The 18,216-nt window shown below is 35.5% G+C and overlaps 1 protein-coding gene across 3 annotated transcripts in view; it reads left to right on the forward strand.

Annotated features, from left to right (window-relative positions):
• Positions 1–18,216, forward strand: part of USP15 (ubiquitin specific peptidase 15) — a 62,675-nt gene that overhangs the window by 42,320 nt on the left and 2,139 nt on the right. For 2 of the 3 annotated variants that reach the window (XM_050323811.1, XM_050323812.1), the window contains 14 exons: positions 306–450; positions 9,188–9,361; positions 9,697–9,855; positions 10,496–10,720; positions 12,275–12,358; positions 12,449–12,543; positions 12,742–12,930; positions 13,791–13,906; positions 14,034–14,309; positions 14,617–14,687; positions 15,052–15,167; positions 16,976–17,125; positions 17,479–17,582; positions 18,060–18,148. In XM_050323811.1, coding sequence (XP_050179768.1) covers positions 306–450; positions 9,188–9,361; positions 9,697–9,855; positions 10,496–10,720; positions 12,275–12,358; positions 12,449–12,543; positions 12,742–12,930; positions 13,791–13,906; positions 14,034–14,309; positions 14,617–14,687; positions 15,052–15,167; positions 16,976–17,125; positions 17,479–17,582; positions 18,060–18,148 — 1,993 coding nt within the window. Of the gene's footprint in view, positions 1–305; positions 451–9,187; positions 9,362–9,696; positions 9,856–10,495; positions 10,721–12,274; positions 12,359–12,448; positions 12,544–12,741; positions 12,931–13,790; positions 13,907–14,033; positions 14,310–14,616; positions 14,688–15,035; positions 15,168–16,975; positions 17,126–17,478; positions 17,583–18,059; positions 18,149–18,216 lie in introns of those variants that run through there. The other variant, XR_007629933.1, reaches the window with a different exon arrangement.

Raw genomic sequence — 18,216 nt, forward strand, 5'->3', positions numbered from 1 at the left:
CTGCTGGTGGTGTCTAAAATCTGAGTGTATTAAATATGATGGACCAATGAAGAATAGAGTAAGCTGTGAAGCTGCTCCTGTCAAAAAGGGGTAGGGATGTAATAATTGCAGTTACTGCAGTACATTTGATTTTGGTTGTTTGCACAGGTGACTTTTAAATTGAAATTAGTAAGTCTTTTAAATCCTTTCTTGTTTGCAGAAGTTAGTTTAACATTTTTAATCATTTAAGTTTATAAAGTACTTGTATGTTTAAAGTACTATAGAGTACATGTTTACATTGTGAAAGATGTCTTGTTTTCTTACAGTGTGAAAAATTCAAACTATTGTCTCCCATCATATACTGCTTATAAGAATTATGATTATTCAGAGCCAGGAAGACACAATGAGCAGCCAGGCCTGTGTGGCCTGAGTAACTTGGGGAATACATGTTTCATGAATTCAGCAATTCAGGTATGTACTTTAAAATAAAATCATCTAGTCTTATTACTTGGAAACTACTATCTTGTTCTATTTTGTCATGTTAAAAACTCATACTAAGAGATCTGTTAAATAGGATAGGATGAAAAGTGAGGAAATACTTCTATATTGATATACTGTAAAAGTTGATTTATATAACTGCATTCATAGTGATCAGTGTCAGATGTTTGATCAGCATTCTTCATGAGTGAACTCTTAAGTGGGATCCTTTGCTTTTTGTAAGGATTGCCATGCATGTATGTCACAAAAAAAACCTTTTCCTTTTGAGACGCACTTGGGTAGTGATGGTAGTGCCAAAAAAAGTGTCAGAAAGTAGATGACTGGTGGATTATTGGACCTTTATTTCTGACTCATTATGTACTTTTAGTGCACAGGTCAACATGCAGGAACCCTGGAAAATACTTTCCTTTAACCTTTCCTCTTTGAATAGCTGTTATTTCATGGATGAGATATTTTACAGGAATGTGATAGCTTGTTTCTCTGCTGTGAATGCAAAAGAAATACTAGTATACCTACTATTACTCTACCAAGATAAAAAAACCTTAGTGTTTTAATTTTAAATGGAAGCTGAAGTTGTAGAATAGTTAAACTAGTGTTTAATTTGGTCTTGTTTAGTTCTGGAACTAATATTTTGTCATCAGAACAGTCATGTCAAAAAACTGTAAAGTGTATTTAAGTTCTTCACATATTTTCCTGCCAACTGTAAAAATACTAGATCTTAACCAAGCATTCTTCGAAGTTGTTGTCCTGCTTTGTCATCTCAAGGGTTCCTGGCTTATGTTTGTGATTTCTTTGGGTAAAATTAAAACAAACAAACAAAAAACAAACAAACAAATCAAAACAAATCAAAAAGGGAAATGATGCATTCCTTCTTTAGACTGTTCAGGTAAAAAGGGAATTTCATGTACTTTCTAATCTAAGTTTATGAAGTTGTTGAAATTTGTTCAAAAGAAGAACTATTTCAGAGTTTCATAGTCTGTGTAGATTTTTCTATCTATTCTTTGTGTTGAAAATCAGTGAATAATTGGGCTTCACTCCTCTGTAGCCTTAGGTAGCTGCAGAGGGCCATGAGCTCTCCCCTTAGTCTTGACTTCCTCAGGCTTGAACTAATGCATACAGCTCTCAGTCTTTCTTGTATGTTGTTCTCCTACCCCCTGACCATGTTGGTGACCTTCTTCTGCTCTTTCTTGCACTGGGGAACCCTACACAGGGTAGTGCTCCAGCAGCAGTCTCTCAAGTTCCAAATAGAGAGGAAGACTTGCTTCCATTTCCTCTGATTACAGCTGCTAATACAGCCCAGCTTGCAACTGGACACCTTTCCCACAGGGGTGAACAGCTGGATCACATTTACACAGAAAAGGGCCACTGGGTCATATAATGCAAAGCTGCTTTCTAGCTAGTCAGTTCCCAGCCTGTTAGTCATATATAGGGTTATTCCATCCTTATTCTATACTTATAAGGCATCCATAACATTGAATTTATTCTTGTTTCTAAAAATGTTTTCGTGAGAATATTTGAAGAGAAATTGAACAGTGCATGAAATAATTAAATTTTTTTTTATCGTGTTACACAAAAGATGGAGGGGAAAGGACACACATTTTGCATTGTCTGTTCTAAATAAAAGTGCTCTTAAAGAAAAAGAATATGTTTTTTTCTAGTGTGTCAACTAGAATTATCTTTTAAGAGTTGAATTCAAAGAATATTCTTAGTAGTGATATTTTTTTTAACCTGCTACATTGTTCATCAAGCTATTCTGATTAAAAATAAGGATAATTTTCATTACTTATGCAAACCTTTATTAAACTGGTACGCATTAATTTGCATATATGTAGATTCAAAAGTAACCTTTTAGATGAGCCATGGGTTATTGCCTTTAGGAATGTTATACAGTGAAACAAACTTGTTACAGGTAACATCAGTATCCCATTGTGTTAAAAGGATTTAATTCTGAGGTCAGCATTGTAGATTATATCAGCTTTTGCTTCATTGCTTCTCAGTTATATCTAGAGAATCAAGTGTTCAAATAAGTTCTGAGAAACTGTAGCATAAATTAATAAATACAATTTTGCTGATTCACAAGACAGTGCTCTGGGTAAGAAAATTAGGTGTATTGAGCAGTGCAGCTTTTGATTTGGCAGGATACCTTTAATATGTCTTTGAAGGTGTGTTTTTTCGAATGCATTATTTGGCAGCCTTCTTAGCAAGGAAATGTAAAGTATCTTTCAGGTTCACCTACTGTGAGTTTAACGTTATCTAAGAAATCTCTAGAAGTGCCTTTTAGTGAAAGTATGATGTGTTAACACACTAAGGTCTCACAGACTGCATTCTTACTCTTGCCACTACTTTTGTCTTTTTTCAGGCAGCAGTACACACTGGGGTAGGGGGTTAGTGGCTGAATGGGACACAGCTTGGCAGAGAAGCACCCAGGGTCCTGCTGGAAAAAAAGCTGAACATGAGCCAGCAGGGTGTTCCTGTGGCAAAGGCAGCCAACAGCATCCTGGGCTGCACTGAGAAGAGTATTGCCAGCAGGCTGAGAGAGGTGATCCTTCCTCTTCACTCAGCACTGGAGAGACACACCCAGAGTTCTGGGTTCACTTCTGGGATCCCCAGAGAGATAGGGTTATACTGGAATCCAGTGAGAGGCTACAAAGGTGATCAAGGATTGCAACATCTGACCTGCATGAAGAGAGAGGTCTGGGGCTGTTCAGCCTTCTCTGACTTCACTTTTAAAGAGACAGTCAGAAAAAGAGTGCTTGCCCAATGCAGGGTGGTTGTACCTTGGAGGCAAGTAACTGCAGGATGGAGATGTGTGCTAATATTACAGTTAGTCTTTAATGAACCAAGTTCATCCGAGGAGAGGACATCTCCTACCTCCCTTGGTGTACAGGTGCTATGTGGTTTTATCAGCTGCAAAGTACCATCGAGTTCCCCTCCTTGCAAAGGTTTCTACAGAGCCTGACTGCAGTGTCTCCACTCTGCCCACCATTCCACCTTCCTTAGCAGATTGTGTTGCCTTACTGTTGGGGGAGGATCATCATGGAGCATGTCAACTGGGTTCCATCCAGTACTGCCTTTTACTATATGATTTTGATGCTGTTACAACTTCTGTTAGGATGTGAATGTAACTTCTCAGTTTTCTTTAATTTTTACCTCCAGCCATCTTCCCACAGGATGGTTCACGGTTATGCCAACATAGGATTGTCTATCAGGATAAATCTGTTTTCTTTAAACAAAGTAGTTTACTGTAGAGTATTGGACTCTGAAATAGTTTCAATTCCATCAGTGTTCCCACAGCTCTGCTTTGATCTCTTCCATTCAGTTGGTACTGGGTATAATCAATGTAACTTCTTTCTACAGAAGCAAAGTTTAGTTTATTCGCTTTGCAACTAATCTCCACTTTTCTCAGCTCTCTATCCTTTCCAAAGAGCACTGAGGCCACTGAGTGTTCACGTAGGAGCCATTTCTGCTTCAGAAACTATTGCATTTCTCAGACAGCTTCTCGTTGGTCTTGTCTCATGTACAGTGAAGATGGTTTACATCAGAACTGTTATCGGTGTTCCTTGAAGAAGAGGGACAGTTCCTTACACGGCATGATCTCCCAAGTCTGACAAACTTACCTGAAGGTCCTTGCACTGTAACCATACTAGGTAGAAATGTGGTAATCCTGGCAGTGTCTAAAATTTTGTTGCAAGTTCTTTAATAGCTCTTCAATCTATAGGTGGGTTTAGGCTTTCCCTTTTATCTAAGTGATTATTATAAAGAGATCATTGCTCTTTCAAGTAGCGGCTTTCAGTGTTAAAAAGCTCAGGACAACTGGAGGAGAGATGATGAAGAGATGGGCAAGATCCTCTGTGGTGCCACAAACAGCTGCAAGATGAGTAGGAGTAAGGACAAAAAGGTTAAGATACCACTGTATTTTTTCCAAGTGCTGTTCTTTTATTACTGTTCCTTATTTTAAAAAAAGCAATAATTCAATATTGTTTCTTATTTTGGTTGTATTGGAACTTCTGTGTAGATTTTTTGAAGGAGGTGTTCCATGTATCTAATTTCATTTTACTTCAGTGCTAAAATCTAAGGCTTGATTTATTTTAATAAGGCCTAAATGTCTGCTTTTGCAGATCTGGACGTGAAATAAAACAGGAAAGACAAAAGGGAGCTTGTGGACTTTATGAAAATATATAATTATGAATGCTTGAACCCATATCAAGCAAAAGAAAAGTATTTGGCAAGTACAGGCTTCATTCACATTGTACATGTACAGATCTATATTCTAGACTGAAAAAAGATTAGTGAACTGGGTTTCATTAGGCATTGTTGTGCTGCCCCCTGTGGGCATTTTTGAAGTGTTACTGTCCTATTTTGGTGGGATACTAGAAATTAGAGCTCTGTGAAAATTTTTTTTTCTTTCACAGTGAAAACCTCAGAGTCCCAAAATTTTCATTTTTTGTTTAAAAATAGGAGAAGAAAGTAAATGTTTTTCATAAAAATACTCTTTTTCCAACATTTTGTTTTACTTTTTTTTCAGTCAGTGTGATTATATATACTTGACTTCTGAACAGCAGCTGTTGAGAGCTTTGCAGTGGGGTATTTCGGCAGTTTTATTTCTTCAGAAAGCAGATTAATATTCCCTCTACAGTTATTTATGGCTGTAAGTTTATCTAGACCAAAGATAACATCTTTCACTGATACCTGAACCGATTAAGTTTTGGTGCTCTGTTTCAGTAGTCATAGGCATGTGGAGTTTGGACTAAGGAATGTATTAACTGAGCTTTTTGCTGTGTCTGATACCAAAAAGACAAAAGTAGGGTAAGCACGTGTAAAGTAAATCAGTTCTTTTCCTATTACTTGGATCTTTCTTTCAGTCCATTAGCTCTTGGTCTTTTATTACAAGGCTGAAATCCAAAATTTCATTGTCTCTTTCCTAAAATTTTTATTAAGTAGAAGCTGAAGAACTAGGATACTTAAAAGAAGATTCAATTTTTAGCTCAATTTCATAATCTTCGTGTCTCTTTGTAATTTCCCCAGTTCACTGGCATGATAGGTAGTGATTTTTTCTCTTCTTTGGAATTCTATTTTTATCATTATTTCTGTGTAGTATTGTATATGGGATATGAAGAAATGTTTCCTTGTTCCCTTAGGATTATAGGATGATGCGTGGAACTTCAGGAGGTTTCTGATGCAACCTCCTACTCAAAGGAAGGTTGACTCTGAGGTCAGAACAGGTTGCCCAGGGCTTTATCCAGTTGGATCTTGAAAACCTCCAAGAAGGTAGAGCCTTTCAGCTCCACTGCTTAACTGTTCTTAGAGTGAAAACTTTTTTCCTTATATATTCTTAACCTCTCATGTTTCAACTGATGTCCATTGTTTCATTTCCTCCTACTATGTACCACCAAGAAGAACCTGGTTCTATCTTCTTAACTTCCCTCTACGTATGAGAAGGCTGCTCTTAGGTCTCCCTGAAACAGTCTTATCTGCAGGCTCAACAAGCCCTGATGCTTCATCCTTTTCCCATAGGACAAGTGCTTCTAGGCCACTGTCTGTCTTGGTGGCCCTCTTTCTTCATTAATTTTTTTTCTTTTTATCAATTCTGTCCTTGCAAACTCTTATTTCAGAATTATACTTAAATTACAGGGATTTAGAAAAGTGTATTTCCCCCTCTATGAAGGCTTCATAGGACAGGTAGAACTGCTAACATGATCACAGTCTAGCATTGGAATCACAGTACTCCAGTGAGATTGCGGCATTGAGATGTGTGTATATGTGTGTGTTTATATATATGGCACTAAAAATAACGATTAATTATTGTTCATTTTCCTGTACATCCTAATAGCTTTTTTCAAGTTACTAATAAGTAACATGGAACTATAATTTCTGTGTTAATCTTTGTTTTGCTGAAGACTGATACTCTCTCCTGTGGTTTATCTCATAGTTGGTCTTGGAGTTTTTACATTCTGTCCCATATTTCCCATGATCTTTTCACTGAATGACCAGTTTGGGTTCAGAGACTGAGAACTTCATAGAAATTTACTTGGTGAAAGAAAACCTGGGGAGACTGCAGTACCTGAAATGAAGTGTCATTCTTTTACCTCTTTAGTTCACAGTTTTCCATAGTTTTTGATGCTTTTGATTTACTTTTTTGCTTTCTATTATTCTTCATCTGTTGATATACTGTTAGTTTACTTATGTCTGTGTTTTGAAACAAACAAAAAAACGCCAAACCACTAGGTTGAACAGGGCACTAAATCTGATGACTTTGCTGTTTAGTAGATGGTCTTGGTTCTATTGTCTTTTGGTTGTTGTGTTTTGTGGTTTGTTTTTTTTTTTTTTTTTTTTTGGTTTTGTTTTTTTTTTGTTTTTTTTTTTTTTGGTTTGGTTTGGTAGGGGTGGGGTTTAAATTGATGCTTTCCATGAGGTTTCCTTGATAAACTACAGCATATCACATTGTGAGAAAATAAGAATGGAGGCTTCCTTTCAGATTGGCTTCTGGATGCTTTTTATTCTGTGACTTTAATCGTGATCCTAAGTAATTCTCTGTTGTCAGCCTTTTCAAGAAGTAAACATGTTTGTAATCATTTAGCTTTGTCAGTTAGGCTGAAAAGCTGAGTGGGTGTGTGGCCAACTGTATTAGTTCTTTAGCAGCTACACTTCTAAAAGTTGTGGTATCTGATATTTTAGAAAATACATCAGGTCAGTATCTCAGAAATTCCTGTGTTCAGGTAGCCACTTGTTCGTTCCAGATCTACCATCAGTGTTATCTTATATTGTAGTGTGGAAATCATTATAGGAAAAAGGGGAATTATCTGTAGTAATCTTCCTGACTTAGACATACAAATATTAATTAATATCCTGAGAAAGTGACAAAACTAGTTTATCTGGTGAAGACTAGAAAAAGATAAATTAGTTTTTTGGTGAAAAATACACTGTCAGCACATTGTGTAGTGACTAAGAACCTGTAGAAAAATATACTGAGTTTGCATTATTTACTTCCTTGTGTTGGACATTTCTCACACTAAGCTGATTTCATCTCCTAAACCAGCACAAAAATAATCCAGAAGACAAAGGAGGAGAAAAAAAAACAGTGAGATGAATGTTTCTTGTGCAATCAGATGAGAATCAGCAGAGAAGGAGCAGGACTTTGGGCAGTAGGATTTATTGCATCACTCAAATTGAACATGCAGTTTTACCTGAAGTGTAATTTTATTTGTAGACAGTTTTTGTTTCTGGTCGTCTGGTGATGCTTGGTAGTCTGTCCATGCATTTAGGTTGATGCTGAAGATAATGTTTTTAAATTCTAACCACTTCTGTATGGATTTGACAGACTAAGTGTTTCTCTTGGTAGCTGCATGAGTCAGTTTAGAACTGACAACACAGATCTGTGAGGTAGGGGTGCTTGGGATCACCACTACTAGAAATAAAAGCTCTTTGCCATGTAGCAAGAGAAAAATGTACTCTCTTAACCCTCGGTGTCCAAAAGCACCTGTAATACCAGGATTTTTTTCCAGTGTTGACAGCTCATGAAAGCTTTAGGTGAGGAGGAAGAGAAAGAAAGGAGTTCGATATAGGCATGAAACTCAGCTCTCTACATCGTGTGACTGGTTTTGCTGTGTAACATTTCACAGGTATGATAGCAAGATGTAGGAATAACTTTTTTTGCCCCACTCAAAAAAGTTGTAATTCTTCCAGTCTAATTGTTGTACATATATATGCAGCAGTTTTGTAGAGTAGCGGAGCTAAAATTTTTGTTCTTCCCCTTGTTTGTAGAGAGGCAGATGAGACTGATGAAATATTTTACCTTTCTTGGAATCTTTGATACAGGAAAGAATGCAGAAAAGCTTATAATATTTAATGAAGAAACTTTGCTAAATATATATGCTAAGGCACAGCATGGGGATCCTTTCTGAGTGATGGAAAAGTTTGTGTTTAAAGGAGTGTGAAAAGTAGTCCACAGAAATTCAAAGTAGTTTCCTGAAGTTGTAAATCATACTTCAGTGATTACATCCTGCTATCTCCAAGTGCTGACAGAAGAGACAAACTGGTACAGAGGATAAGGGATTAGCTCAGTCTAAAACAAGGTCCTTGACTTCCTTGAACTAATTTCAGCTCTAAACAGCATCACAAAATTTAAAAGAACATAGGAAGGTCTGCACCATTTCTAATTCAAAGATTAGCCCATCTAGCATAGAAGGGAATTAGGGCAAGCATCCTTACCTTCCCTTCTCTCCCCTCACGCCCCTGCCATAGAAAAAAAAATCCTCTTTTCACATGTTTTTGGAATGTAGTATAATTTGAATTAGTAAGCCCTGTTGGCTGTCTCTTCCAAACACCTATGCAGTTTCAACTTTGTGCATCTCTTAACAACTTTCAGCAAGGAGTCTTATACAGCTACCAGTCATGTCTCAAAAACTACCTTCTTTTGTTTTAAAATCTTGATAACAACTGTGCTGTCATGGTGTGGTTGACTGGACTCCTTTGTTTAATAAATTTTGAGGTAAATCTTTTGATGAATACTATCTGTGCATAAGAAGTTGCAACCAGTCTTACTTTAAAACCATTATTTGTTTCTGAAAAAGATTGATTGGGTTTTTCCTCCCCTTCCTTGCAGCCACTAGACATTACAGTTTAATCGTGGCTGCCTTAACAAAATTCAGACATTCTCTGTTTAGAACTAATTGAGATCACTGTTCTAAAGAGTCTGTATTTCTATTTGCAGTGTCTGAGCAACACACCTCCTCTTACAGAGTACTTCCTCAATGATAAATACCAAGAAGAGCTGAATTTTGACAATCCTTTAGGAATGAGAGGTGAAATAGCAAAATCTTATGCAGAGCTTATCAAGCAAATGTGGTCAGGAAAATACAGCTACGTTACCCCAAGAGCATTTAAGGTCAGTAGGGAATTTAACCTGAATGTACGTTGTCAATTTTGGGTTTGTACTTTTAAGTATACAAAACTTACAGAAATACACAAGAAGAAGAATTTGAAGTAATGTTTATCAGTTTGCAGCCCATTCATTTAACTGTTAAAACATTTGGATGTATATTTAAATAAATGTCACCTGCCCTTGGACTTTGGTGTTTCAGAATTGGTTTTGACTTCTGTCTCCATTGAAAAGCTTATCTGTTGTAAGTTTTACCTTTTCAACATGCTGCTGTAGCGTCTCACAAGTATCTATTTTTTCTAACAATAAAGGTACCTGAAGTATTTGTATTTAATTTTTAGACACAAGTGGGAAGGTTTGCACCACAGTTTTCTGGTTATCAGCAACAAGATTGTCAAGAGCTACTGGCTTTTCTCTTGGATGGATTACATGAGGATTTGAATAGAATTAGGAAAAAGCCTTACATTCAGTTAAAGGATGCAGATGGGAGACCAGACAAGGTAGGGGTTTTGGTGTTCATCGTCTTCATTTTAGTCAAGTCTGTATGTTCTACATGATTGTGCACTGAAAGGTTGGGATTTTTTCTGGGAGAGATTTCAGAAAATAAGACCGTAAAATAGAGAGTTTGTTAGAGAACATGTAAATTTCTGTTTATTTGTAAGATAACTGGGAGGGGGGAGGGGTGGAAGGATGGTATGCCTTTTTTAAGACTTCATGCAGACCATTTCTTCAATTCAGTGCTGAATTCAGTTGGAAAAACAATTTCCATTCTGTTGTTCTTTTATTCTTTATATCTATGCAGAATTCTGTCTCTCTCCAATACTATTACTTTAGGGAAACTCTTCTTTCATTATGAGTTAATTCATGTGGAATTTTTAGTTTTATTTGCTTTTGTCTTTCCTCAAGTCACTTGGAAGTCTCTCTTAGGCTATGTAATACCACTGACAGAATCTCTGTCATAGGAATAAGCATACATCTTTTAACCTGTGATCCTGATAGTAGTAACGTATCTGACAGGGTCCTTGGGAGTGAGATTTCTGTGTTTCGATGGTTACGGAAAATTTTCTATCAAGTACTTTTACTAATAATTGTCACTATTCATTTCCTACTACTTTGTCATAACCCATGCTTTAATTACAGGTGGTTGCTGAAGAAGCCTGGGAAAACCATTTAAAGAGAAATGATTCCATCATCGTAGATATATTTCATGGCCTTTTTAAATCCACCCTAGTTTGTCCCGAATGTGCTAAGATATCAGTAACCTTTGATCCCTTTTGTTACTTGACACTTCCATTACCCATGAAAAAAGAACGCACTTTGGAAGTTTATTTAGTTAGGATGGATCCACTTGCAAAGCCTATGCAGGTAAGTGCCTTAATTCACGTACTAACACCCTGATTCATGTGGCATTAACAGTGAACCTGAGTTCCTTTACATGATGTAAATTTATAAGTACAACAAGCAAATCCAGTAAGTTTTGGGTTCTGCTATGAATTCTGAAGTCCCACTTAGGACACTTGAGGTAAACTATACAGACATTCTTACATTTCCATCAGTTTCAAAGAAGAATTGGTAATTTCATTGTGGTTATGTTAATAAGGCCTCTTAATCTTTAAAACATATGCTGACATAATTTTTTGAGTGCTGCTGTAGTGAATTTGGTTATAATGGTTATAAAAAGTATTTATACACTTATACACTTAATCCAGACTTAATTTCTTGGTTCCTTAATCACCAAAGGCAAATATTCATAACAAGTGGTACAAAAAACCCCATGACTAAATATATTAGATAGTCCTGAATTCTTCTGTGCTCTCACCTGATTGTCAAAATTAAAAACTTCAGATGAGATTTCTTTGTGAAGAGTACCTCTTCTGCCATGTTTTTAGGAATGATAGTATCATACACCTTATAATTGCATATTTGGTTATCATAACCAAGTTGTGATTGAATGGTTCTAGCTGTACCTTACGGGGTAAGTGAGGTAGGATGAAATAAATAAGATACAGGCAGTTAGGTAGATTCCCAAAAGGCTTAACACTTGAAATTAAGAGTACCATAAGAAGGAAAGTGGCGGGGGGAAAGGGAGTGTTTTCAAAGGCAGTACGAATTAGGGAAGTCAAAGACAAAGGGACGTGCATTAACTAATGGGAGATGAGCCTGCTAGAAATTTAATTAATTGTGAAAATGTTTGCACAAGGGACACACTTGGTAGTTGAAGATGACTTGTATGACCTGAGAGGGTTATGCAGGAGTAATAGAGTTTGGGAAGGGTACAAGTTCAGTGGAGTTTTTGTGAGTCTAAATAACTATAAAACTAAAGGACATAACAAACACATGCTATAGTTGGCAATTATTTATAAAGTTATAATACCTTATTTCTAATTAATCCTGTCTCTACTATGCAAATAACAGATAAGAGTCCTGTATGGAATTCAGACTGTTAATCATCAGGTTCTCTTTGTCCGTGTGAAGTTAAAATTCGTTGGCTGCCATTGCTTTTTATTTTCCCCAGTCATATCAACAACTTGTGTTGTATTCCAGATTTAATAATGTAGTTGATAGCATGCATATTACTTAAATGCTGAAATAAGTAGGTGCTGTTGAAATAGAAATCTGAGTAATTGGTGTCGTTAGTCTTCTTAGAGAGAAAATAAAATAACATTTAAACCAGCATTGTATCAACTAATAAATGGAGTATTCAGAGTGTGTGTGTTTGTAGAGTAAAGTTGTGCAGGTAACTAATACGTTTTCAGCAGCTTTTGGAATTTGTTTTAGTTCATTTACATGCTTCAAATCTTAAGTTAAAGAATATGAAAGAAGTATGTGAAATATACTGAACATGTGATAAGTTGTTTCGGTTTTTTCCTCATGTATATTTGTTCTCTTAAGAAATTAAAATTATATTTTACTTTTTAGTACAAAGTAGTTGTTCCCAAAATTGGAAATATATTGGATCTTTGCACAGCATTGTCGGCTTTGTCTGGTGTTGCTGCAGATAAGGTAGGAGTGATCTCTTATATGAAGCACAGCAATGAACATTTTAATGCATATTAACCTCATTTAATGATGTATACTCCATTTTCTTTTTAGATGATTGTTACTGATATATACAATCACAGGTTCCACAGGATATTTGGCATGGATGAAAATCTAAGTAGTATTATGGAACGTGATGACATTTATGTGTAAGTACATCAGTATGTAAGTACATTTATGTGTAAGACATGCATGCTTCATGTCTCCTTGCAGTTTGTTTACTTATTTGCAAAAGATTAAAACATGGACATCAGATAAAGATGAAGCTGTATTATTTTTTTATTTTCCCCCTTTACACCTTTTTACATGACCATCGTTCTTTGTATTTCTGATTGTTTTTCTTTTAGATTTGAAATCGCTATCAATAGAACCGAAGATACGGAACAAGTTATAATTCCTGTTTGTTTAAGGGAAAAGTGCAGGCACACTAGCTATAGCCATAGTGGTTCTTTACTGTTTGGTCAACCTTTTCTCATAGCAGTGCCTAGAAACAATACTGAAGATAAACTCTATAACCTGCTGCTGCTAAGAATGTGGTAAGGTTATTGTTTACCAAAAAATATGTTTGTTAACAGAATAATGCTAATCCTTGGAATCAGTAGGCACTTATTTTTACATGCATTTCTAACAAACTGATTAGATCTGAGTACTTTGTCTCTTATTTGCTTTCTGTTATATTTATTAAATCTGAAATTTTAGCCCCTTGAGATATGAACTGGTGTGGATTTTAATTTGATTTCTTGTTAGCATGACCTCATCCAAAAAGTATTTGAGATGACAATAGAGAGTTAATCTGTATCATCAGTTTAAGGTAAATAATTTTGTTGTATGCTTAGCTGTTTTTTAGGAATTGATATAGTGGAAATGTTGTCCAATCATTCTGCTATGGTTATACCTCCTGTATCTATTGTACAAGTATACTAATTTATGTTGTAAAAGTACATGGTAGACACTTTCTGAAACTAGACTGGAATTAGTGTCATTCTGTGGAAGAAATTGGAATCATATAAACTCCAGTTTAAATTTATGCTTCATTTTCTGTTGATGTAACTTTCTCTGTAATTGAACCCTTATAAATTTTTTTCTGCAAAAAAATACAGTTAATGAACAGTTAAAGAAATTATTTCTGGACAAAGAGATCCCAAGAATCAAGTTGTTTTAAATAAGTAGCTGCTGAAAATATAAGATCGTATATTGAGGGGTAGGTTTTCAGATGTTCCTGTAACAGGAGACATGTTTGGCAATAAAACTGTTAATTCTGAATAACTCAGAAAGAAGTGCAGAAATGCAGTACACTAGAAAGAATTTGCTCTAACAATTTAAAGACCTGGTGTGAACAAAGTAAATATTTAAAAATCCATCGCTTCTAACTGTTTCTTTCACTTGTTATATTTAGCCGATACGTAAAAACATGTACTGAAAGTGAAGATACTGAAGGATCTCTGCATTGTTGTAAGGACCATGGTATCAATGGTAATGGCCCAAATGGAATACATGAAGAAGGATCTCCAAGTAAGACTGGAATATGAAAACCTGCTTAGTATTTTGGGTTCAATTTGAAACAGAAGTTAACTCTAGTGTCTTTCAATTACTGTCATTCTCCCTCATTTCTTGCTTTTTACTCTTCTGATTGCTTCAGGTGAAATGGAAACAGATGAGCAAGATGATGAATCCAGCCAGGATCAGGAACTTCCTTCAGAGAATGAAAACAGCCAGTCAGAAGATTCCGTTGGAGGTGACAATGACTCTGAAAATGGATTATGTACTGAGGATACTTGCAAAGGTCAACCACTCACGGGACACAAAAAGCGATTATTTACATTCCAGTTCAATAATTTAGGCAATACTGACATAAACTACATCAAAGATGATACCAGGCATATTAGATTTGATGATAGACAACCTAGGCTTGATGGTAAGTCATGGGGAAGAGGTTGAGCAGCGTTTGGTTCTGATACTCTTTTCTGACTCCATTTCTGTGTTTCATTTTCTCTGTGTAATATTTGATATATCTTTTTTTTCAGTTGTGAATTCTGCATGAATAATTAATTTGTTATTGAGATTGACTCTTAGAAATGCAGAATTTTCGTGTGCTTCAATTTTTCATCTTAAATTCATGATAGCGTTGTTTAATTCATTTTGAAGAATGTTTGCCCAAAGTTAATCCAGTTTCACTTAAAGCAAGAAATAATATTAAGAGAAAACATTTTTTTTAATCTTAGAAAGATCTTTCCTTGCTTTGGATTGGGATCCTGAACTGAAGAAGAGATATTTTGATGATAGTGCAGCAGAGGTAAGCTGTTTACGTTGCTCCCCTTTCCAGCACAAATAAAACTTAAATGTAAAAATACAGCTTAATTACTGGGACATGAGACATTGTAAGTCTTCACAAGAAGAAGCTACCATATCTTTTTTTCATGTTATTCTTAGTAAATATCTTGTCATAAATAAACTTCATATACGCATCCAAGTAATTAGCAAATCTGAGGCTTACGAACTTGGAAGTAAATCTGAAGCTATGAACACTTTTTGCTTGAATGGTTTCTAATCAGTTTTTCCATATATAGGAGCTTTGTAGTTACTGTTTAGTAAAACGACATCACTAAAATGAGTTTTGTTTCATTTGTTCTCTTAACTCAAGAAATACTTCTCTTTAGGATTTTGAAAAACATGAAAGTGTGGAATATAAGCCTCCCAAAAAGCCTTTTGTGAAATTAAAAGATTGCATTGAGCTGTTCACAACAAAGGAGAAACTAGGTGCTGAAGACCCATGGTAAGCGCAAAAGCTGAAAAATTGTTAATTCTGTGGTACATCTCTCAAAATATAATCAAAATCACACATGAACCATTCCTTAATGTTATTTTGAATCTTGTTATTTCAATCCTAGTTGAAGATTCTCAAAATGTTTTCTACTTTGATCCATCACTTAACCTAAATTGTTACCATGTGCAGAAGATTATGTTTGTAAGGGAAACAGTTAATGCATTGGAAATTAGGAGGAAAGGTTTATATGTAAGATATTCTAGTCTGTGAACTATGATGGACAGTGAATGAATAATATTATGACAAATTCAGTGCAGTGGTTTAAACAAATATTCCTTTCTGAGATAAGAGAGGTTGTTTCATTCATGTTTTTATGCAAATACATAACTTGCCTTGCATTGATCTCTGAAATAGGGATGTGCTTAAATGGTAGGTTTGTGGGATGGGGGATGTCTGTAGTCACTAGAACTGCTCAAATTCACCATGTGTTTTCAGCAGACAGAAATTGATTCATGGTTCTTTCAAATTATAATTTGGAATCATATCTGAATATTCACAATTAGAGTATGTTCCTGTAAGATCCTTTTTCTCCAGGAATTTTCTAGCAGAAAAATCCTTCAACAACAACTTTGAGCTCAGAATTAAGTTTGAAAAGACTGTCTGCCAGTTTTTCTCTTGTAGATACCTAAAAGTTTTGGAGACCTTCAAACATTGTCAACAGAGATCCTCCTATATTTGTGCAGCGTAGGGGCTGGCTAACTTAGAAGTCTCATTTTTTTTCTGGGTTTGCTAGATTATACAACACTGGATAGACTATTTGAGATACCATATAACTCAGGTATGGTGAAGCACTTCCATTTTTGCAGCACATGTTAAACATATTATTTAAACTACAATATAAAACTATTGCAGAAGTCAAGAAGCTGCTGCTAGATACATTTCACCAAAGGTCATTAATCAGATTTTTCTTCATTTGTTAGGTCTTCACACGTCTAGTCTACAAGAGCTCATCATCCCTAGTCCAACACTATTGGTATTCTAGATATTTTAAGTCAGCTGGGAAAACAGATTTTCAATTACAGCCTGCCCTTACAGTTCTCCTAATTTCTTGTCTTTATCTGATGTTGCAATTTAAAGACATTTGTGCAGTCTTTTATTTAGGGCTCATCTCTTTTTAACTTTTTTTCCCCTTAGATTTTTACTTGTTAGATACCAAGGTGTGGAATATGCATAAACCATTTCACGGAAGAGTTGCTTCCATTCATTTTTCTTATTTATCTTCCTCCCTGAGCCTTAGTTCCTGAAAGAGTCAAGTATGCATTGTAGGAAACAGCAATTTATGTCACAGCCTGTTTAGTACTTGCCTACTAAGAAGGGAAGTTTTTATAGTAGTCGCTGTTTTTACGTGAAAGCAGGATGGGGTCAGAGGCAGATGAATTTGGAAATTGAAACTTGTAAAAGTTGCAGTTATCTGTTATTTTCGGCTTTTCTTATAGTCAGTTTCATAACCCTTCATCTTTTTTTGTATAAAATACAAGAAAGCCTTGTTTTAACTAAACATATGGGGAATCCTATAGAAGCTGAGAATTCAATATTGTGGGATTGCTACTTTTGAGTTTAGAATGCTGTTGAGCTTCACTGTGATCACACTTGTACATTTTAAACTGAATCAATAACGTTAGTAATAAAAGAAAAAATGTGTGTGGTTGAGTTTTTCTCATTCAGTTCCTCCCATGTTATTGACTTTCTCTGTAGTAATGTATTTTTAAATACATATGGACTACAGCTATTTAAAATTGATTTTTTTTTTCTTTTAGGTATTGTCCAAACTGTAAAGAACATCAGCAAGCTACTAAGAAGTTAGACTTGTGGTCACTGCCCCCTGTACTGGTAGTTCATCTAAAGCGCTTTTCCTACAGCAGATATATGAGGGACAAGTTGGATACATTGGTTGACTTTCCAATAAAGTAAGAAACCTAAATATTTTGGTTCTAGAAGTGTAAAAGCATGACTAGGGCACATGTTTAATACAGCAATTATGTAACAAGTACACACTGTACTTGTAGGTTAAAAGTATGAACTTGGAAAAATAATGATAGTAGATAAATATGAAAGAGTACTGGTTCCTGCCCCACTTCTCACAGAGTGAAAGAGATGCACTGTCAGAATAGTCTGGTGTATGTGTTTTTTTGTAAGGAATATAAGGTAAAGGGCTTGAAGACCACCAAAATGTAAAATGGTTAAAAATATTAACATGGATGAATTTTGGTTGGGTTTTTTTTGTGTTTGTTTTATTTTGTTTTATTTTGTTTTTTAACAGTGACTTGGACATGTCAGAGTTCCTTATTAATCCTAATGCAGGGCCTTGCCGCTACAACTTGATTGCTGTCTCCAACCACTATGGAGGAATGGGAGGAGGACATTGTAAGTTGATTTCAAGTGTCATCATTCTACATGTCAGCTTTCTTTCTGTGTTGATTTTGATTTAAGCACTGATCACTTTGAATCAGTGGTGCTTTTTAATGATTTAAGGACAATTTTTTTTCATTGCCTTGAAATGCTTTCACAAGTACTCTAACACAAAAATCTGTATGCAGTGAGCTTTCAAGGATAATGGTAGGTTCTTTTATATTTCTAGCTATGCACATAGTGAAAAGAGAAAATATAAGAGCTCCATAAGAGCTAGTGTACTCTTACAACTGATTTTCCCTTGCTTATCTGTATTTTTGTTCATTGTGCAACTCCTTGAAAGTAGAGAGGAAAAAAGTGTGAAAGGTGATTCTTAATACTGATCATAGGTTTAAGTTAGTTAAATGGGGAGTATTTGACAGTAACAGACTCTAGCAACTGATCTTTGAAGATACAAAGTCCTAAGACATTTTTGTCCTTTTTTTGTCCTAGATACTGCTTTTGCGAAAAATAAGGATGATGGAAAATGGTACTACTTTGATGACAGTAGTGTGTCCACTGCGTGTGAGGACCAAATAGTGGCAAGTACCTTTTGTGTTTCTAAAATTAGGACTGTTGATATTTTTTTCTTGAGGGAAGAAAAATGAAT

The sequence above is a fragment of the Myiozetetes cayanensis genome, unplaced genomic scaffold (assembly GCF_022539395.1).
Source record: "Myiozetetes cayanensis isolate MyiCay16 unplaced genomic scaffold, myiCay2020 scf3, whole genome shotgun sequence".
Taxonomy (NCBI): domain Eukaryota; kingdom Metazoa; phylum Chordata; class Aves; order Passeriformes; family Tyrannidae; genus Myiozetetes; species Myiozetetes cayanensis.